The sequence below is a fragment of the Panthera uncia genome, assembly GCF_023721935.1.
Source record: "Panthera uncia isolate 11264 chromosome C1 unlocalized genomic scaffold, Puncia_PCG_1.0 HiC_scaffold_4, whole genome shotgun sequence".
NCBI classification, from domain to species: domain Eukaryota; kingdom Metazoa; phylum Chordata; class Mammalia; order Carnivora; family Felidae; genus Panthera; species Panthera uncia.
In genome coordinates this window covers 87,627,746-87,649,721 of record NW_026057585.1, presented here as the reverse complement: position 1 = coordinate 87,649,721, position 21,976 = coordinate 87,627,746, and the positions used below count along the sequence as shown (strand labels likewise).

The 21,976-nt window shown below is 50.6% G+C and overlaps 1 protein-coding gene across 1 annotated transcript in view; it reads right to left on the bottom strand.

Annotated features, from left to right (window-relative positions):
• The window catches only part of ASAP3 (ArfGAP with SH3 domain, ankyrin repeat and PH domain 3), a 48,920-nt gene that overhangs the window by 21,944 nt on the left and 5,000 nt on the right, over positions 1–21,976 (bottom strand). Inside the window, 2 exon segments of the mRNA XM_049617839.1 lie at positions 1,304–1,449; positions 1,548–1,620. Of these exon segments, the coding sequence (XP_049473796.1) occupies positions 1,304–1,449; positions 1,548–1,620 (219 nt within the window).

Genomic DNA, 21,976 nt, shown 5'->3' with positions numbered 1-21,976 from the left:
TGCTTGGTGTCGTCCCACATCTCAGCTCCTGTCTCTCCCACTAGACTATGGCTCTCTAAGGTATTAGCCTCTTTCCTGTGTCACCAGCCCCTCGTACGATGCCCAGCACAGAGTAGACCCTCAGCAAAGCTTAGTTTGACTGAAAACAGCAGGAGGAGAGGTCAAGACAAAAGAGGTCACTAATTCAGTTGAACTCACACACTAAAGCCCTACATACGGGACAGTGTGTGAGGCAGTGCTATGCAGAGAGGTACAATCATGACAGGTGGTAATATTATCTATCACTAACTGCACGCTTACTCTGGGGTAGGCACTTAACTTGCGTAACCTCATTATAACTCTGTGAGGTGGGTACCATTACGAGCACAATTTTACAGACGGGGCCCAGGCAGAGTGAGCGACTTGGCCAGGGACACCCACCCAGAGAGCCGCAGAGCAGGGTCCGAGTCTAAGCCTGTGGTCTGGGGGCTCAACCACCAAGCAAACTGCGTCTCAGAGATAATGCAGCCAGGGCCTGGGCAAGGGAGGGACTGGAGCCACGACAGCCAGTCCCAAAGCCATGGAGCCTGGGGAGCGACGGGCTTTCCTGAGGTGCTACAGCCAGGCTTGGGTTCAGACACTGGAGCCGGACAACCTGGGTTCAACTCCGGCAGTGTGAACTCGGGCCAGGTGCTTAACCTCGTGCCCTAGTTTCCTAGCCCGTAAAGCGGGGAAGACAGTAAAACCAAACCCACAGAGCTGTGCTCCAGGATTGGATGAGTTAACCCACGTGAGGCACCGAGAACCGTGCCTGTTCAGGGGAACAGCTTCTATCTTGGACCACGTGCAGGAGCCGAGAGGCTTGGTGAGGGGAGGTCGTTCCCAGGCTTTGTGGACACAGCAGATGCAGTTGGGAAAGCAGAGGGCAAAGAGGGTTAAGGGGAGGCAGTGGCACAAAGGCAGGAACCCCAGGCTCTGCCCTCCCTTCTCCCGAACCTCCTCCAGGAAGCCCTCTCTTCGTGGGGCTCTTCCCCTCTGTGAGGCCCATCTGCTGCTGGGTACTCGCACAGAAGAGAAAGAGGAGGGCAGGGTCAGAGGGAAGGCGGGAAAGAGAAGACATGGGGGGAAAGTCAGAGGAGAAGAGGAACGCAAATGGTAGGTCAGAACTGGAAAGGGAACTGGGTCTCTGGTCAAGGTCAGGGGAGACTGGAGGTCAAGGGCAACCCCAGAGAAGGGTGGAACCTTTCTCAGTCAGGTTCTTAAGCCCACTTGATGTACCCTGAGCCTAGGCTAAGGGCTGGGTGAGAAAGGAACAGGGCCTCACCAGGTTCTTGAAAAGTGCAGCCACCTCGCGGGTGAACACGGCCAAGTTCAGGAAGCCGGTGGACAGCTCATGACTGTTTTGGGACAAGTGGCTGTTGCCCAAGGACTCTACAGCCTCTCGGTACTGCTCCTCATTCTCCACGTGGCCTGTGGAGGTAAGAGAAAGGCAGAGTTCGTTCCATGCTAGGGCTGGGGCTGGGGAAGGGGCTCCTTGGCCAGGCTGGGCGTCAAGCAGGCTCACTCACCAAGGCCGGAGCTGTGGATCGCCCGCACAGCTTTCTTTATTCTCTGCAGGATGGCCTGGTCTCCTTCTAGGATCTGGAAGCAAATGTGGATAGAGTTCAGGGATGCCCAGCTGGGAGGAGTGCCGGACTCCATGATCCCACCCTCGAAACACACGTTTAACGTTTCTTCCCCGGGGTCCCCCTGCACCCCCCACCAAACATAAATAGACCACCCTCTTCCACCCAGACCACATGGGAAACATAGATCGGTCACACCACTCCAGAAGACCACAGACTTTTCTCCCCAACTCCAGTGCAGGCCAGCTAAACACAGCGATTGCAAGGCATGTGGCATAGTGGGGACAGCCAGACCTGGATTGGAACCCTGACTCTGGCACTACCTACTGCGTCAATCTAGACAAACCTGTTAACTTCTCTGAGCCTTGGGTACCTTGTCTGCAAAATGGAGATGATACTATAGACTCCTGGAGGTGCTGAGCAAATGGATTGGTTTTACAGATATATACAAAACGCTTGGGGCGCCTGGGTGGCTCAGTTGGCTTAGCATCCGACTCTTGATTTCGGCTCAGGTCAGGATCTCGTGGTTCGTGGGATGGAGTCCCACATCGGGCTCTGTGTTGTACACGCAAAACGCTTAGCAAAAGACCAGAGGAGAGAATGTGGACATCTCTGTATTCTCGAAGACAAATCCCAGGCTCAGGAAGCAGAAGGGGCCGCACTCAATCCCAACTGGAAAGAACTGGTGGGACAACCATCTCTGTGGGTTGCAGAACAGACAGCAGACTGTGGGGAAGGCCAGGAGATGTGATGGTGAGAAGCAGGACTCACGTGCCTTGGGCAGGGGGTGCTCGGCTCAGCTCAGATCAAAACCTCCCAGACACACTCCTCTTTCAGTTGGGGTGCAGAAGCCCCAGCCCCATGGAGCCCTTATGAAATGCTTCGTTAAGCTGGAAATTATAGAATGTTAGGGCTGAGAAGGGCTGATAGAACCACAGATGAGGAAACTGAGGCCAAGAGAGGGGAGCGCCTTGCCCGGAGTCAAACAGCGGGGCAGGAGCAGAGCTGGGTTTCCAGGGGCTGCTCCAGTACCATGGTTCACCCACACACCCAACCACACGCCGCAGCCCCGCCCTGACCCCAGCCCCACCTCTTTTGTCCCGTGACCAAAAAAGGGATCAGAGTTTATTTTCAAAGAGTTACCTTCAACGTGACCAGGGTTAGCAAACACATTTGGCATAGTATCTCCAAAGATTCTAAGTGATATTCACAGGAGGACATGCACAGGGCCGACCTCAGGGGCAATGTGGGGTGTTCTCCGAAGCCTCTGGCATGTAGGGAGCCTCTAGAGGGAGGGGGGTCTGGGTTTGAAGCTCAGCTCCCCTGCCCAGGTGCTGTGTGACCTCGAGCAAGTTGCCTATTTGCTCTGAGCTTCCTGATTAGCTATCTGGAAAATGGAGGAAATCCTGAGTATGAACATCATGTGTGGGACCAATGGAGGCTCATCCCAGGGATGAAGAAAAGAGTCAAGGACTTAGGGAGATGGGGGGAGAGGAGGCCATATTTGAATCAGCTAAAGAACTAAGACATTCTCCTGGAGAACCAAAGACGAGGGGGAGGACAGTTCCCAAAGACCTAGGTGAGGGAATATGCGTTCGCCAAAGCCCTCGATCCCCACCTCGAGACTTGAAAGGGAAAGCTAAGAGATGATTAATTTAAGGAGCTGTGACTTTACGCCAAACGACAGCGTAGGTTAAAGATATGAACAAATTCCAAAGAGATTTAGAAAACTCCCTAGAAGGCAGATCCGTGTGCTTAGCATACAGAAAATACCCAATAATTGTTTACCTAAATGAATGACGTTTTGCAAAGTCCTGGGACATGCACCTGAGAAGTCTGTGTCCGTGATACTTTTCGGAGAGTCTCCCCATCCCACGACACAGATTCTCTGAAAACTGCCCTCCTCCCCTCTAGCGGTGGGCCCTTGTCACCTTGTTTGTTTTAGCCACAGTTGACTGGACTAGGGTGGACACTTGACCCAAGCTGGCCCAATCAGCTTCTCTCTCCAAGGAATTCGGAATCAGGCTCTGGGAAGTTAGCTAACTGATCTGAAGTACTGAAGCTGGGACATCTTTCCCACCGTGTGCAAAGAGAAAAGAACAAAGCAGACGTACAAAAGAAGCAAACGAGACCCATGCGGCCACAGAAAAGCACTAGAAAAATGCTGCTCTGGTTTCTGGCACCTCTCCCGATCCCGCACCCACCCTGAGAGGCTCCTCTACACCTCCTGTCCTTGGGTCTTCATGAAATATCCCCGAATCCATCCAACAAATTCCCCTAAGTGCTTAAGCTGGTTTGAGAGGATCTCTCTTCCCTACAGAGACTGCTGGTTGGCTCCCAGTGTCCATTCTCTCTTCTTCTTTAGCAAAAAGAACCCTGACTTTTCCGACGGCCACTTGGCCACTCGCGAGAGAGACGACACTTCCCAGCCTACCTTGCAGGTGAATATGGTCATATGACGAAGTGCTGACCTATGTAATACAACGGAGATTTCATTTGTTAGCTTTCAGAAAGTATTCTTAAAAGGAAGGGGGAGCCCCTGGGTGGCTCAGTTGGTTGAGTGTCTGACTCTTGATTTCGGCTCAGGTCATGATCCCAGGGTTGTGGGATCGAGTCCCACATCGGACTCTGTGCTGACAGCACAGAGCCTACTTATGATTCTCTCTCTCCCCCCGTCTCTGCGCCTCGCCCCCTCAAAACGAATAGATTAAAAAAAGGAAGGGAAGGACTACACACCTATTAAAATGGCCCAAACCCAAAACAATGACAACACCAAATGCTGATGAGGATGTGGAGAAACAGAACTGTCTTTCACTGCTGGTGGGAAGGCAAAACGTTACAGCCACTTTGGTAGACAGCTTGGCAGTTTGTTACCAAACTAAACATACTCTTACCATACAACCCAGCAACTGCACTCCTTGGTATTTACCCAAATGAACTGAAAGTCTATTGCCACATAAAAACTTGCACATGGATGTTTACAGCAGCTTTATCCATAACTGCTAAAACTTGCAGACAATGGCATATTGTTTAGCACGAAAAAGGAGCTCCCAAGTCACAAAGGACGCGAAAGAACCTTAAATATATATTTCCGGCTGGCTCAGTTGGTGGAGCACGTGACTATGGATCTCAGGGTTGTGAGTTCGAGTCCCATGATGGGTGTAGAGATGACTTAAAACTAAATTGTTTTAAAAGATGTATATATATTACTGAGTGAAAAAAGCCAATCTGAAAAAATTGCATAGTGATTCCAACTATGGGACGTTCTGGAATAGGCCAAAGTGTGGAAACGATCAAAAGATCAGCGGTTGCCAGGGGAAGAAGGGATAAACAGGTGGAGCACAAGGGACTTTTAGAGCAGTGAAACGATTCTGCATGGGCCTGCTCGTGGATACGGTCACTATGCATTTGTCAAAACTCATAAAATGTACAATACCGAGAGTGAACCTTAACATAAACTATGGATTTGGGGTGATAACGACGTGTCAGTGTAGGCTCACTGATTATAACAAATATGCCACTCTGGTGTGGGATAGTGATAGTGTGGGAGGTTATTTGTGGAGTAGAAGGTATATAGGAACTCTGTATTTTCCACTCAATTTTGCTGGGAAGCTAACAGTGCTCTAAAAAATAAAGTGTTTTTTTAAACAAAGAGGGGGAAAAACAGAAAAGGATAAAAGGAAGAGAGGGAGGGGTACCCTCTGTCATAACTTTCTCTTGGCTGGAATGCATTTGTGATGTCTAGAGCTCAGGCAGCCATCTTGGACCACGACGTAGAAGCCACCTGTTATGGACGGTGAGCGAAAAAGTAGTAGCCTTGTCCTGGTGATTGAGGAACCACCCTAGCAGCCCTGGGCCACTTATTTGTAAACATTTATAAAAGAAATAAATGTCTATCTTATTTTAGCCACGTTATGCGGGGTATGTTGTCATTCGTGACCGAAGCTAGCTCCCACTTGCCTACGGGTAGGCAAGCCACCCTAATGACCAATAAACTATCACTTGATGCCCTTGTCAGACATATCTCAGGAAATGGCTTCCTGGCAAGATACCGTTTCTGCCCCTACTGCTCTTAGCAACCAAGGTTCACATAGGTATTCATTCATTCATTCATTCATTCACTCACTCACTCACTAGTTACTGCGTGCCTGCATTCACACTCTGTGTAAAAGACACAGACTTTGGGGTGCCTGGGTGGGTCAGTTGGTTAAGCATCCGACTTCAGCTCAGGTCATGATCTCACAGTCCGTGAGTTCAAGCCCTGTGTCGGGCTCCGTGCTGACAGCTCAGAGCCTGGAGCCTGCTTCGGATTCTGTGACTCCTTCTCTCTCTGCCCCTCCACCTCTCACGCTCTGTCTCTCTCTCTCAAAAATAAATCAACATTAAAAAAAAAAAAAAAAAGACAGACTCAGCTCTCAGGGACATCACCATCTAAGGGGCAAAGAGCCAAGTAAACAGACACCTGCAATGTGACTATGGCTATAATGTAAGGTGGACAAGGCACTCGGGAGCCCAGGAGAAGGACAGCCGTGTGTGCTTAGGAAGAACAGAGAAAGTCTTATGCGGTGATGCTTGACTATGGGCCCGGGACAGGCAGGAAAGAGACTAAGACTGCATGGTGAGATGCTGTGGGGAGTGCGTGATATAAATGGTAGGATTGCTGGAGGAGGAAGGCTTGCCCTGGGAAGAATGGGAAAGGAGAGGAACACTGTTCATTCATTCATTCGTTCATTCCGACAAGCACCTACTGGTGCCTATTTTAGCCAGGCATGGCCCTTTCCTTCAAGAGGCTCCCAGACACATAACCACGCAAGTGCCTGAAGCGGGCACAAAGAGGGAATAGTTCTGATCACCCTTTTCCCAAGAAAATATTTGCACGCCACTCATACTAGGGTATCGACGGCTGATTAACAACTACCCTCTATGATATAATGGGGCAAAGGCTTAAGCTAAAGAAATACAGTTGTGTTTGTTTTTTTGAGAGGGAGAACGGGTGGAGGGGCAGAGAGAGAGAGAGAGAGAGAGAGAGAGAGAGAGAATCCCAAGCGTGCTCCACACTCAGCACAGAGCCCGACACGGGGCTCAGTCTCTTGCTCCTGAGATCATGACCTAAGCCTAAATCAAGAGTTGGACACTTAACCGACTGGGCCACTCAGGCACCCCTAGAACTACAGTTTTAAGGAGGAAATTCTGATCACAGCCTGGGGATGGGAAGATATCTGGGGAAAGGCACAGAGGTTTCCAGATCTCCTGTAATGACCCTACCATAGCACAATGAGTCGCAAGCTGAGATTCTAACCCCATTCTCCTTAAAACGATCTCCCTGGGCAATGCTAGAACAGCAGTGCTCCAAACGTCCTCTTCTTTAAAGTAGGAAAATGATATCATACGGGGAGAAAATCCATCCTCTCCTTAACTCACAGAGTCACTGGTGAGGCTTGTATCAGATCGCAGACATGGCAGCACGTGCCAAGCCCTGAGGCATCTGGAAAATATGAGTACGATCCTTACTGTGGTTTGCTTTCTGCCTGTGTATGAGATCAGCCCTCCTTCTCCGTGTCGAAGACTGGCTAGGCTAGAAAAAACAAAACTCAGCCTCTGGATTCAGGTGGGTCCATTTAATCCTCAAAGTGGGGTCTCTGAACCAGCAGCATCAGCACCACCTGGGACCTTGGTAGAGATGCAAATTCTTCGGCTGAATCAGGAAATCTAGGGGAGGGGCTCAGCGATTTATGGTTTAACAAGCCCTCCAGGTGAATCTGATGCATGCTAAAGTTTGGGAATCAGATTCTATCAGAGACACATAAATCATCACTGCTAAAAGTATGAGGCTGGCCCCAAACTATCTAGCTTTGAATTCCAGCTCCACTAGGCACCTGCTGTGTGACTTCTCCATGCCTCAGTGTCCCCATTCATGAAATGAGGTTGATAATAGTTTCTCCTGCATAAGGTTGTTGGAGAGATGAAATGAATCCACAAAGTAAAGTGCTCAGAACCTATTATTTCATAGCTAATAATGTTACTTATTCCAAAATGAACCTGAATTGGTTTGGAATTTCTCAATCTTCCTTGAGCTAATTAAAGGTCTTCTCCCCACCCTGCCATGATCCTGCTCAACAAGATGTGGGAATGACAGGTGCAGAGGGGCCACAGTGGAGCCTCTGCCACGGGGCAGTCATATACAACAAGATGCCACATGTTCTGAATACACATTTCTTGTCACCTTCCCAGCCACCCTTTGAGGTAGGCATCACCACTGGCATTTTATAGATGAAGCTGCTGGAGGAAGGAACAAGTCCAGGTATGTTCTGGTCCCATAATTCTGAACGGTGGTAGAGCTGTAATTTAAAACCAGGTCTGGCCAAATCCAGGGCTCATCTTCCTTCCACACCACCAAGCCGCCCCGCAGAGGTTAAGGGACATGGCTCCTTTGATATCAAGACCGGATCTGCCTCTGAATCTGAACCCCAACTCAAGAACCTCTGCCATATCCTCTCACCATCCCCCAAACAGGGATGGGGCAGGGAGAGACCTGTGCCAAGAAAATAAGGTTGACGGTGGTGCTCCAACTACAAATATCCTAAGGGCTATCCTACTGAAGAGAATATAGATTTGTTCAAATTGGACCTGAGGGTTCCCAGGACTGAGAGGTGGAATTTAAGGAGACAGAAACAAATTTCAGCTCAAACAGAGGAAGGCGTTCCTGAGGAAGACTAAGTGGTGAGCTCCCCACCACTTGAAGTATTCAAGGACTTCAGGTGGCAGAGCATGACTCGGGCACTGGATTTGGGATCAGTAGTGATGGCTATTTAGATTTCTCTGAAATGGCTCCAAAGCCTGGGCAAGCATCGGGCAGAGGCAGGGGAGACGAGACCCAAGACCATCAGGGACGTGACTAAACTTGGAAAACCGACTAGAGTCCTTTGGTCAGCCTTGCCTGGCTGGCCCGAGACAAAGCCTGAATTCCAGCTGGTGGCCCTGCCCTTTGTGCCCCTACTTCCCCCAGTGCCACTGCCCCCACCGTGCGCGCGCGCGCACGCGCACGCGCGCACACACACACACACACACACACACACACACACACAGTGCTCTGGCTCGCTGATCTGTGTTCTCTGCAGGCAAAAGACCACAGATGGCAGCACTAGGGCCATGCCCAGCTGCCCTGCTTGGAAGGGCCTTCTGCTTGCCCCCCTCCTGGGTCAGGATTCATCAATAGGACCCATTCTTCATTCCTGTGATTTCCCAGAGCCAGCTGTGGTAACCATGACGACTCAGCCAAGGGAGCAGAGCAGCAAAAGCTAAGGCCTTGGGAGCTGCCGATTAAATTTCACCATTAGACATTCACTCCTTTGGACTATTATAATATGGGACATAGGCACCACTTTTGTGGCACCATTAATCAATCACAGTGTTTTTCCCACTGAAAAACCTGGATTCAGTTTATCATTCTGTTAAGACTGCTCTTTTTGTTTGTTTGTTTTGCTTTGCTTTAAGACTGCTCTTTAGGTAACAATGAGACTAGAGTTAGCACAGGAGATGAAAACCATTTTCCATCTTTGCTTTGGGCCATGACCTTGTCCCCCAGAGGACTAAGTCATGGAATATTAGAGATAATCTAACATTACCTTCTCATCTTACAGACTGCACAGCAAAGACTCGGATGAGTTTCTTGCCCCGGGTCTCACCAGAAATGCAAACGAACTAAGGAAAGCACACAAACCAACGCTTTCGCGGGGGTTTTCAGTTTATAAAGCAGTTTGACATCCATCCTCTAAGATTCCCAGCTTCTCAGCGGGGCAGCTGTTGCATTGTTCCCATCTGACTGAAGAGTCAGTGAAGCTCAGGGAGGTGAAGGAAGTGGCCTGGGCTCACACAGCCACAAAGTAGAGGAAATGAAGCCGGCACCCAAATCATTAGACTCTAACCCCCTTGTTCATGTCTAGTCTCTGGACCCCAGACCCGTGACATCCACAGAGTCACGACCGGGGCCCTACGAAGCCACACGTCCAAGAAGCACCCTAGACCAATAAAAACAGTCTCACAGATTAGCGCGACCACATTCCACACCTGCATGCAGCTGTTATGATAAATAAGACACAAAAAAGCTTTAAAAGCATTCTTGAGGGTTGGCCGGACAGCTCAGTTGGTTAAGGTCCAACTCTTGATTTCAGCTCAGGTCATGATCTCACAGTTGGTGAGTCGGAGCCCTGCATCGGGCCGCACTGGCAGCACAGAGCCTGCTTGGGATTCTCTCTCTCCCTCTCTCTCTGCCCCATCCCTGCTCGCTCTCTCTCTCTCTCTCTCTCTCTCTCTCTGTAAATAAATAAAACATTAACATAACATAACATAACATAACATCAAATAAAAGCATTCTTGAATTCATGGTAACTTTCAGTCCTTTTCCAAATTTCTCAAGCAATACTAAAAGTATGACTTTGTGGGAAGGTCAGTGAAACTTTGACATTAAAAAGGGATCACTCAAATCAACAGTTAAGCATCCGACTCTTGGTTTCAGCTCAGGTCATGATCTCACGGCTGGTGGGATTGAGCCCCATGTCAGGCTCTGCGCTGACAGTGTGGAGCCCGCTTGGGATTCTCTCTCTCCCCCTCTCTCTGCCCCTACTCTGCTTGTTCTAAGTAAATAAATAAACTTAATTAAAAAAAATGTCTTAAAAAAAGGGGTCCCCCTGTGAGGGGGCAGAATCTTGGCTCCTTTAAGCCTTGATGTCCCCAAAGAAGATTAAATTATATGTGCTACATATTAAACGTGAAAATGAAAGTACTATGTTTTAATGAGCAAGCCAAGTTACACTTGTAATATTTATGAAATGATAAATAAAACGCAAAAAAACAAAAGCCACCAAAAAACCCAGAAAAGGCCTTAGGGCTTCTCATTTCTACATCCAACTACCAATGTACAGGAAACACAGATGGAGACATTCATGACCCCACACCTGGGGAATGCAGCAGTGAGCACAGAGTGCGTGAAACTACAGAACAAGCCGCCGACTTCTCCAACAAGGGGATCGTAGAAAATGAAACCACAAATGATAGAGGAGAAATCATAAGAGACTCGAAACACACACTGACCAAAGGCAATACTTGGACCTTACTTTGCTTTTTAAACTTTTTTAGAATTTCAGCAAATGCTTGGCATTTGCTTCAAAACTGAGAGTCAGGGAAGCAGGTGGGGATGAGGTCGGGGCAGGACCGGGTCACAGGTAAATGGAGGCCGTTCACCATCGTGTTCTGTCTCCGTGACAATTCTAAATTCTCCATAATCAGGAAAAAGTGAGAGCTAGTAGATGAAAAAACAAGATCGGCAAAATATTCATAGTTGTTGAAACTGGGTGAGTCTACTTTGGGGTATGTTTGAAGATTTCTACAGTACTGAGCTAATACAAGAAGACAAGGGGTTCGAGGCACCTGAATGGCTCAGTCTATGAACTTAGGGTTCGTGAGTTCAAGCCCCACATCAGACTCTGCACAGACAGCGCTGAGCCTGCTTGGGATTCTCTCTCTCCATCTTTCTCTGCCCCTCCCGTGCTCTCCTGAGCGTGCACAAGCGCTATCTCTCTCTCCCTCTCTCTCTCAAAATAAACAAATAACCATTAAAAAAAAAAAAAAGACAAGCGGTTCTTATATTCAGAAAGGTAGGGGTCCACTGCACTAAGTTACTGAAACTAGCCTTTGACACCCTAGGTGCGCAGAACTGACCCCTTTCAACGGACAGCTGTCTGGGCATAGCTTTCGACAAGGGGGATGGGATGTGAGAGTGGGTTTGGAAACGTTGGCCTGAGGGAGGCCACGGGCCTGGGGCCCAGGGCCAATGGAGGGCAAGGATCAGGCAGAAGGGTCTTTGAGAGGCAGGCAGGAAGGGGTAAAGGCTGACCTTCTGGCTCGAGGCAGCCTCCACACTCCATGGCCTGATTACAAAAGGGCACACAGTGGAAAAAGCGCATGATGTGAAGGGAGGAGGCCTGGGTTCTATTCCAGACCCAATTTCTCACCCGCTCCGAGACCCTGAGCAAGTCCCCAGCGTCTTCGGGAGTAGGCTCTCCACCTGCAAAGCGGGAATGACAGTCACTGCTGCTCCAGTCCCCTCCCACTGAGAATGGAGTCATAAAGACTGGGGAAGTTTACAGCCCATGCAAACGTGAGCGGTCCTCTTCATGTCAGGCTCTCATGGTTTGCTTTTTCTCATCCACCTGCCCAACCACCAGATCCAGAGAAAGGAGGGGAGCCCCACTGGGCCCTTCCTGGGTGGTCTGCAAGGCTTTCCTGTACCCAAAGCCCTGTGTGGGTGCTGGGGAGAGAGGGACATCAGCTCAGGCCCTGCCCTCGAGGTCCCCGGTGTGGGAGATACGCCACGATCGCTAACAGCTGAAGAGGCGCTTGGCGAACGCAGAGCAGAAGAGGAGTCCGTGTGGGGACACAGAACGGAGCAGCCACAGCCACCCTACACGGAGATGGAGTGATGCTTCACCAGGGCCTCGGAAACAAGGAGACGTCAGTGGAACAAAGAGAGGCGGGGGGAAGACGATTCTAACAGACGGGAGGTACCTGGCAAAGTCCCTGGAAGGCACGCTTCCCACATTCGGGGACCGGCCAGGAGCTTTCCGAAGCAGCACTTACCAGGGCCGGGGTGTGGTGAGCAATGAGGCCCAGGGCCGAGCAGGGCCCAGAGTGACCCACTGGGAGGCCACGCTTGCAGTGAGAGTTGAGCAGACGCTCCCATCACTACTGGACGCCAGGCTTGTTGTGACAGACTTTGGGTTTTTTTAACTTTATTTACTAAGTAATCTCTACCCCCAGCGTGGGGTTCAAACTCACGACCCCGAGCTCACGAGTTGCACAATCTACTACATGCCATACTTTGTACCAGTTCACGGAATCCTCTCAACAACCCAGGAGGTTTTACGGATGAGGAAAAAGTGAGGCCCCGGGAAGTTCTGGCTTTTGCCCAGGCTCGCACAACTAGTGAGTAGAGGGACCTGGACGTACACCAAGGGCGTCAGGCTCCAGAGTCCAAACTTTTTTTCTTAACGTTTATTCATTTTTGAGAGAGAGACACAGTGCGAGCCGGGGAGGGGCAGAGAGAGAGGGAGACACGGAATCCGAAGCAGGCTCCAGGCTCTGAGCTGTCGGCACAGAGCCCGACCTGGGGCTCGAACTCACAAACCGCGAGATCATGACCTGAGCCGGAGTCGGACGCTCAACCGAGTGAGCCACCCAGGCGCCTCGAGTCTGAACTTTTAACCAAAGCCCTCGGTTTTATCCCACAAGTAATGGGGAGCGCCTGCAGGGCTCTGGACAAGAGAGGAGGGACTTGGTAAATTCTCACGGTAGAAAGATCAGCTCTAGGACTTGGCTGCAGACCAGCGCCCAAGTGCAAGAAAGGGGTACAGACGCGTCCCCCAGGCACGACAGGGTGATGGGGAACACGGCCTGACCCAGCGCAAAGCAGATCACACAACGGGAAGGACTTGGATTCCAAGGTCCCAGAATGAGTCTACTTATTAACATGAATCCAACCACCCCCCTGCTTACTGAGTGAGCACTGTGGGGCAGGCACTTTATTTTTTACCTCATGCATCCCTCCCAGCAACACTGTGAGGTAGCTATTATCCTTCCCATTTTACAGATGAGGCAACAGAGGCTGGGGTAGGTTGGTCAGCTGGCTCAAGGTCACGTAGGTAGCTCTAGGAAGCGTAGAGCCTTTCGCTTCCAGAACCTTCTCCCACTCTCCCACACTACAGCCAACCACGAGGGAAGTCCCGGCTGGCGGAACCTGTTCTCTGTGTAAGGAGTACTGTGGCCATATTTTGTCTAATGGTGGATGCCAGGCATCTTGAGAGGCGATACAGAAACGTGCTGAGGGAAGGCAGAGGGACTGAATTTTAGGTCTGCCTCTGCCACTAGCCCCTCTGAGCAAGTTTCTTCCTCTTGTGCCTCAGTCTCCCCATCTGTACACCTTACAGCCGGCGGACACGGCTGCTAAATCCCCTTCCAGGTCAGTGCTCTGGGACTCAGAGTCCTGTTCATCGTACCTCGCGAGGCCCCTCCAACCTCAGCCACCAGCAAGAGCACATCTCCAAATGGTTTTCATCTGGATAGGCAAGGCCGCCGCCCCCCAGGGCCCAAGAGTCGGTGGCGGCGGCGGGGGGGTGGGGCAGTCAGAAGGAGGTGCCAGAGAGCAGGGCAGGGCTCTTCCCAGCTTCCCCCTGCATCACCCATGTGGAGGGGCCCCAGCCCTGCCTGCCTGCGCTCCTGCACTGGCTAAGCTGCAAAGTCTGGGGCCAGCCCCCGGTCTACCCCTGCCCCTGGCGTGACCTCGTTCAGTCTCCTTTCCTCCCAGGCTGACTCCTCAACTCTCGTCTGGAGTCTGGAATGAAGGGGTTGGGCGGGATGCGGAAGGCTCCTGCCAGCTCTGACATTTATTATTTCAGGGTCCCTCGGCCTCTTGCTGTCTTCCTTCCTGCGCTGCTGGAGCCCATGACCAGCCGTGGGCCCCCTCAGTTGGGCCCCTGCAGATGTCTCCCCAGCCAGGGAAGCTGCTAGGCCTCACTGGCTGCCCCTTGCAGGGTGTTGGGAAGTGGGGGGGGGGGGTTGCAGGAAGGGAGCCGCACCCTCGACGTAAGCTGAGGCCCCTGAAAACCCCAAGTTTCCTGGCTGGGGTTTTCCTCGGGAGACTGCTCGGCAGTGATGAGCTAAGAGATCAAGAACTCTGCCGGACCGACCGCCTTAGATTCCCGTCTGGCTCCTGGCTCCAAGCCCTGAATTCCACCCAACTCTGCGGACAGCCTGGTCTGCCCTCCTGGATAGAGGAGGAGAGGGTCCCCTGCCTCCCATTTTCTGGGTTCCCTTACTGGCCTGGATGAATCCCTCCCTGTGCCCGACTGGATGTCCGTCACCAATCCCGTAAACCCCAGTCCCACCCAGCTCTGCGCTGTCCTCAACACGCCAGGCCGTTCCCAGCCGCCAGGCCTCTGCTCATGCTGTTCCAGCCGCCTGGAGAGTCCCCCACCCCCGATCCATTCTATCGAGTAAAACACTCAGTCCTTCCTGACTCCACTTACAGGTCACCACCTCCCTACCTCAACAGAACCGGCCCTTCCAGAACGCATCCCTCCTGCCTTTATGCCACGCTACGCCCACTACACGTGTTAATCACGGACATTCATGGCCCTTATGTACCACGCACATCTGACTTCCCTAGGGGGCTCAAAACCCTATGAAAGGGCGGGGACTGGCTCATCTGCCTTTGCATCCACAGCACCCAGCACAGGACCCGGCACATGGGTAGCAACAAACGTTTGTGGAAAGAATGAATGAGTGAATAAGCGACTATTAGCAAGGCCCTACGGGAATGCAGAAAAAGCAGCAGGGGTTAAGGACTCCAGCCTTTACATCACACTCTTCTGAGGTCCAAATTCTGTTTCCAATAGTCTTAGCTGTGTGACCCAGAGCAAGTGACTTAGTTTCTCAGAGCCTCTATTTCTCCATCTGTCAAATGGGATAAGAACAGCATCTATTTCACAGGATTGAATGCAGTCAGGCATCCCAGCACCTAGCCCAGCACCCTGCATATAGGGAGGGCTGCAGGGTAGCTATCCTGACCCAGCGAACACCCTCTCTGTGCTCCTGGGCCCTGTGACCCAAATCCCCAGGCTGGCCAGGGGAGTCTCCTGCAGCACTTAAAAAATAAGGGTACCAGGGGCGTCTGGGCAGCTCAGTCCGTTATAAGCACCCGGCTTCTGATTTCAGCTCAGGTCTCGATCTCACGGTTGGTAGGTTCGAGCCCCGCATCAGGCTCCGTGCTGACAGCAGAAGCCTGCTTGGGATTCTCTTCTCCCTCTCTCTCTCTCTCTGCCCCTCCCCTGCTCGCTCTCTCTCTCTCTCTCTCTCTCAAAATAAATAAACCTAAAACAAAAGAAGGGTACCAGAGCCTCACTTCAGAACTGTTAAATCAGAGTCAGGCATGACCCGTGGTGTAAGAGGTCAAGCACTCCCAAGTGCCAAGTCCAAATCCTGGCTTTGCCACTTACTGCTAGCAGAGTTACCAGACTCAGCAAACATACAGGACATGCAGTTATATTTGAATTTCAGATAATCAGTGAATAACTTTTTAGCATAAGTGTGTCCCAGATATTGCATGGGGATCCTGTATGTTATTTGGCAATTCTGTTTACTAAGCTATTTCCTCTCTGTGCCTTTGTTTCCTTATGGGGATTACACAAATTATACATAGGAAATGCTTATAGCACTGCCTGGTGTCTGTTTCTATTTCCATAACTTTTAAAGCAACCCAGATGACACAGAAGAACTTTGCAAACATTACGCTGAAAGAAGCCAGACACGGGGCCATATGTTGTAGGATTCCACTGATAGAGAGAGAGAGAGCACGAGTAGGGGAGGAGCAGAGAGCGAGAGAGGATCCGAAGCGGGCTCCGTGCTGACAGCAGAGAGCCTGAACTCAACAAACCTCGAGGTCATGACCTGAGCCGAAGTCAGATACTTAACCAACCGAGCCACCCAGGTGTCCCCACCTGAGTGCTTTAAAATGGTTCATATGGTGAATTTCATCTCGACTTCAAGAGATCTACCTAGGGGCGACTGGGTGGCTCAGTCGGTTGAGCGTCCGACTTCGGCTCAGGTCATGGTCTCGCGGTTCGTGGGTTCGAGCCCCGCGTCAGGCTCTGTGCTGACAAACAGCTCGGAGCCTGGAGCCTGCTTCGGATTCTGTGTGTGTCTCTCTCTCCCCCTCCACTGCTCATGCTCTGCCTCTCTCTCTCAAAAATAAATAAATGTTAAAAAAAATTAAAAACAAAAGATTAAAAAAAAAAAAAAAGAAATCTACCTAAAAGCAACCCAGGTTGTAATGTACAGTTAGGACTGAGACTCAGGTAGGCTCTCGATAAACATTTCATGATGAAACGAACGGATGGGAGACAGCAAAGGGCAGAGCTAAGGGGAGAACCTGCCTTGTCCAGAACTGGGCTCAGCTCTTTCCTCCTGGACACCTGCAGGGGACATGAGATTCCTCTTTTTATCCTGGTGCCAGGACAGCACAGACAATTTTAACACTCACTCATAGTAATGGCTTCACCCCTGTTGCTATGATCCCATTTTCTCCGTGTGGTTCCTGATCTCCTTAGCTATCCCATGTGCAGGTGATATTGTGTTTTTAGTAAAAGAGAATCTTCAAAGGTTAGGTATCTGTTATGTGCCCGGGATATGCCAGATGCTTTATATGTAATCTCCTCAAAGAACTCCACAAGATAGTTATTATCACGCATGATTTACAGAGGGGGAAACTGAGATTCAGAAAGGTTAAGTCATTTGCCTGAGGTCACACAACCAACAGGAATTCAAACCCAGGATTGTCTGACCTCAGTCACTGGACTCTCTCCATAGACCTCAGCCACATCTCTGTATGCTGTGGGTTGTCAGTCATCCTTTCATGGGTGTAAGTCCTTCTCCTTTCCAGACGGGGCCCTTGTCTTGTCATCTCCATGCCCCCAGAACCTGCCATCCCGCCTGTGCTCACAGCAGGTGTTGGATAAGCTCAATAACCTTAAGCGGGCAGGTCACAGCTTACCACAACAGTTTTTGCCCACTGCTCATCAGTCTCCCGGGGAATTTCTGAACTGCTCACTTGCCCAGACCCCACCCCCCGGGAGGAGATTTTCATAAAGTATATCTGGGTAGAGGGGCACCTGGGTGGCTCAGTCGGTTAAGCGGCCGACTTCGGCTCAGGTCATGATCTCGCGGTCCGTGAGTTCGAGCCCCGCGTCAGGCTCTGTGCTGACAGCTCGGAGCCTGGAGCCTGTTTCAGATTCTGTGTCTCCCTCTCTCTGACCCTCCCCCGTTCATGCTCTGTCTCTGTCTCAAAAATAAATAAACGTTAAAAAAAATTTTTTTAAAAAGTACATCTGGGTAGAGGCTACAGCATCCAAAGTTCTTAAAAGCTCAGTTAAAGTCAAAAGCCAGCTGAGTTAGAGAACCTTTAGTGGCTGTTCCCAGCTCAGCCTCCTATACCCTCCACTGTGAGGCCCCGTCCCTGACCCCGGCGAGGCACAGGCACAGTGTTCCCATGGTAGAGGGAGCCCAGGGCCCTGCCTCTGAGTCTGGGGCATTCACTGTGCCTCCACGGGCCTCACTGCCTCAGGTGCTCTGAGCCCAGGCACTAGGCCCATCAAAAGGATTTTCTAGCCAGGCACCTGAGTGGCTTAGTTGGTTATGCGTCCGACTCCAGCTCAGGTCATGATCTTGTGGTTCCATGTGTTCGAGCCCTACATTGGGCTCTCTTCTGCTGGCGTGGAGCCTATTTCGAATCCTCTGTCTCCTTCTCTGCCCTTCCCCCGCTTGCACACACATGCTCTCTCTCTCTCTCTCAAAAATAAATAAGCGTTTAAAAAGTTAAGGAAAAAAAAAGGATCTTCTAGCAACAATGCCTGTCTGAGGTCTAGACTACCAAGTTGCCTTCGGGAAAAGCATTTTCCTTCTGCCATGACCTGCAGTTCCAGTTTCTGTCCTCAAACCTACTTGTGTCACCTCAGTGGCCAAAAACAGCTGAACACCAGGCAAGGATGTGACCACTGAAGACCGAAATTTAGAGAGGGGAGGAGACTCCACAAAGCTGGGCGTGAGGCTGACACCCCGGGGAAGACCTTCGGCTCTTGTGCAGAGGCAGATACAGAAAGAGGTTGGGTTCAGGTGGGGTTCAACCAAGAGGTTGGGTTCCAAGCCCATCCTGAAAGACCCTCTTGATGCAGGTCCCTAGCCATCATCCCATGTCTCTGTTCCCCAGCTCAGGAGAACTTCTCATCTGCCCCCTCCTCAAATCAGTCCATGCCAGCATCGAGGTGAAAACAGCACTAATCCTGTTTGGAACCTGTTCATCAACAACCTCGGTGTTGCTAACCTTGGGTTGCATCTGCCATTTTCTTATTTTGCCTCTGGACATCTAGGCAGCGTCTGACTGAGCTGAGCATTGGTCCCTCCTTGAAATCTTCCTTTCCTGGCTTCTGGGGCACTGAGTTCCCTCCTTCCCCCACTGGCAGTTCCTTTTCAGCCCCCTTCGTTAACTACTCTCTCCCTCCCAACCTCTGGGCCTTGGAGCTCCCCAGAGCTTGGACCTGGGCCCTCTTCATCCCTCTCCGTGGGTGACTTTATCCACTGCTCAGCTTTAAACACCAGCAAATGTAACGTACGCATATGTGGTCCGTGGACTGCCTGTGCGAGCATCTCCTGGGGGTGCTGGTTAAAATTCAGATTCCCAGGCACCCTCCTGCGTGCTTGGCAAACCTGCCGAGGGCATTTGCCAGGTTTTTGCCAGTGAGACATCTGAATTTCCTTCCTCCACCTGAAAAACGACTTGCTGTGCAAATCTTGGTAGAGCTTGTGTCCTACAAAAGCTGACCAGATGAAATTCTTGCTTTTCCAGACTCCCTTGCAGCTAGGGTACAGGTGTATGAGTTAGTCTTGGCCAAGCAGGCACTGGGATCCCAATCAGGAGGAGAGAGTGGAAGATCCGCGCTTATGCTGATGGCAACAGCAACAAAGGAGCCCCGTCTCCAGGGACAGTGGCAGTAACAAGCTGTGGCACTTAGCGCATGGCAACAGTGTCCTCGCCAAACTGGCTCATTGGAATGATTTTGGCTGAGATCCTGCCTGCCGCCTCACCCCAGTTCTCCAGCTTCCCAGAAATTCTGCAAACTACTGAGCATTCCCTTTCAGGGAACTCTTTTTTTATGTGAATCAGCTCAGGTTGGTTTCTGTAACTTGCAATAAGAAGCCTAAGAAAGACACAGCTACTGAATTGGACCCTCTGGGAATGGTATCGGGTGATTCTCACATAGATGCAAGCTTGAAACTCACTCTCTCAACCCTGACAATCTCCAGTGTGTGTTTCCAGCCTACTCCTTTCATCTCCAAACTCGTATATCTAAAACGCCTTCTTGACAAACAGAATTCCTGACTTTCCCCCCAAAACAGTTTGTCTCCCAGAGCTCCCCTTCCTAGGAAAAAGTAAATGGCACTCTTCCATTGGGAATCTGGGAACCTTTCTTTTTTTATTATTTTTTTTCTATTTTTCTTAATGTTTATTCATTTTTGAGAGAGAGAGCACGCGAGCAGGCGAGGGTCAGAGAGAGAGAGAGAGACACACAGAATCTGAAGCAGGTTCCAGGCTCTGAGCTGTCAGCACAGAGCCCAGTGTGGGGCTCGAACTCATGAACTGTGAGATCATGACCTGAGCCGAAGCCAGATGTTCAACTGACTGAGCCACCCAGGCACCCCGGGAACCTTTCTTGACCACCCCCTACACGCACTCTATCAGCAAATCTTGGTGTCACTACTTATAAAATACTTCTAAAATCTGCCCACTTTTTTCCTCCACCAATCGTGACACTATCCACACCGCCGTCATCTCTTCCCCAAACAGCCGCAACAGCCTCCTTGGGTCTTCCCCTGCTCCCTCCAGTCTAGTCTCTACACAGCAGCTGATACGATCTTTCTAGAACAGAAATTGGATCATGCTGCTGGCCTGCAAAAGAGATAAAATCCACACTTGCTATGAGGGCCTACAAGCTTGAGTATGATCTAGCCCCTGCCTGCCTTCCCAAACCCATCTGGTCTTGCCCTTCCCATCTGCCCATCGCTATGCTTCTACCCTCTGACCTTCTTCAGTGTCACAGATACTTTAGGTTCCTTCCTGCCTCAGGGCCTTTGCTTAAGCTCTTCCCTCCATCTGGAGCACCCTCACACCACTATTCTCTATTAATGCTCCTTTTTAGTTTTCTTCTTTGACTTATTTGTTAGCCAACCAATATTTTCTGAGCACCTACTCTGGTGTTATGGTAAATACTAGGGGTATAGTGGTGAGATTAAATTCTATTCTCATGGAAGTCAAAATCTAGTGAGAAACCAGATTTTATTTTTTTATTAAAAAATTTAATGTTTATTTGTTTATTTTGAGAGAGAGAGAGAGAGAGAGAGAGAGAGAGAGAGAGAGAATCCCAAGCAGGCTCCACGCTGTCAGCACAGAGCCTGATGTGGGGCTTGAACTCATGAAACCGTGAGATCATGACCTGAGCCAAGATCAGAGTTGGACACTTAACCAACTGAGGCACCCAGGTGCCCCAAGAAACCAACTTTTAATAAATGATTATACAAATAAATACAAAATATACCTATGAGGTGTGCTGCAAAGGAGAGAGATCCAGTGCTATCAGGAGAATTGAGCTTGAATAAAAGCAGAGAAACAAATTAGGAGGCCACTGCAGCACGCCAGGGGAGAGGAGGCGGTGGTCTGGACTAGGGTGGGGATGTAGGGAAGTGTGTGGGCTCCAGAGATGCTTATGGAACTTGTGATCCTTGGTGATGAAGGATGTATGTGGAGGTACAAGGTTTCTGGCCGGCGTAACAGAATAGAGGGAGGTACCACTCACAGAGGAGGGGATACCGGAAGGGCCAGCCTGCGGGGAAAGTCACGAGTGTGGTTTTGGACATACTGAGATGTCTAAGTGAAACAGCCAAGTGGTCACCTGAACATGAGGGTCTGGGCTGGATATACAGATGTGTGAGTCGCCTAAAGATGAGAGAGGGCTGAAGCCATGGATGTGGATGAGATGGGCTAGGGAGGGGCTAGGACCTCGGACCAAACCTCGAGGAAGGCCTTGACCAGGAGGATGAGCCGTCATGCCACTTATCACAATGTGCAATTATTTATTTGTTTGTTAATCCGTTGACTACCTGTCTTCCCCAGAAGACCGTAAGCTCAACAGGGCAAAGACCTACATCTGTTTTCATAAGCAACGTGTCTACCCAGTGCCTAATACGGGGCCCGCGATGCAGCAGTCCCCAGGTACTTCACTGGCCGCTGTGTCCCTCAGCAGGGCTGGCCTCATCCATTCCCTGGACAACATGATTGGGTCCATTGGTCGCCACTGTCCAACAAAAAGCCCAAGTGACGAACTGGCATTCACGGCCTTCTGAGTCATGCTACACCCTTTAGCCCTCCGTCTTTTTAAGTCCACTAAACCTGAGCTTTCCAAACTGGGGTTCATCTGCCCCTGGATAACCAAGTAGGCAGAAAACAAGATGAGCACAGCGCCTCTCCCTGGATCCTCGATTGCGCCAAACGAAGCACCATTGCCATGGATACATGGGGGGTGGGGACTCTCCAGGCTCTGCCCCTCTTCTCTGAGAAGTGTTCCTTCCACAGTACAAGTCTCTGTAGACACGCATACACTGCCTGAGTCTATCTTTCCATGACCTCTGCTGATGAAACCAGGGGTGGAAACCCACTTCTAGAACCAATCCAGAAGCTGAGCTGGGCCATCAAGCTCTCCTCCAGGAACGGGGAA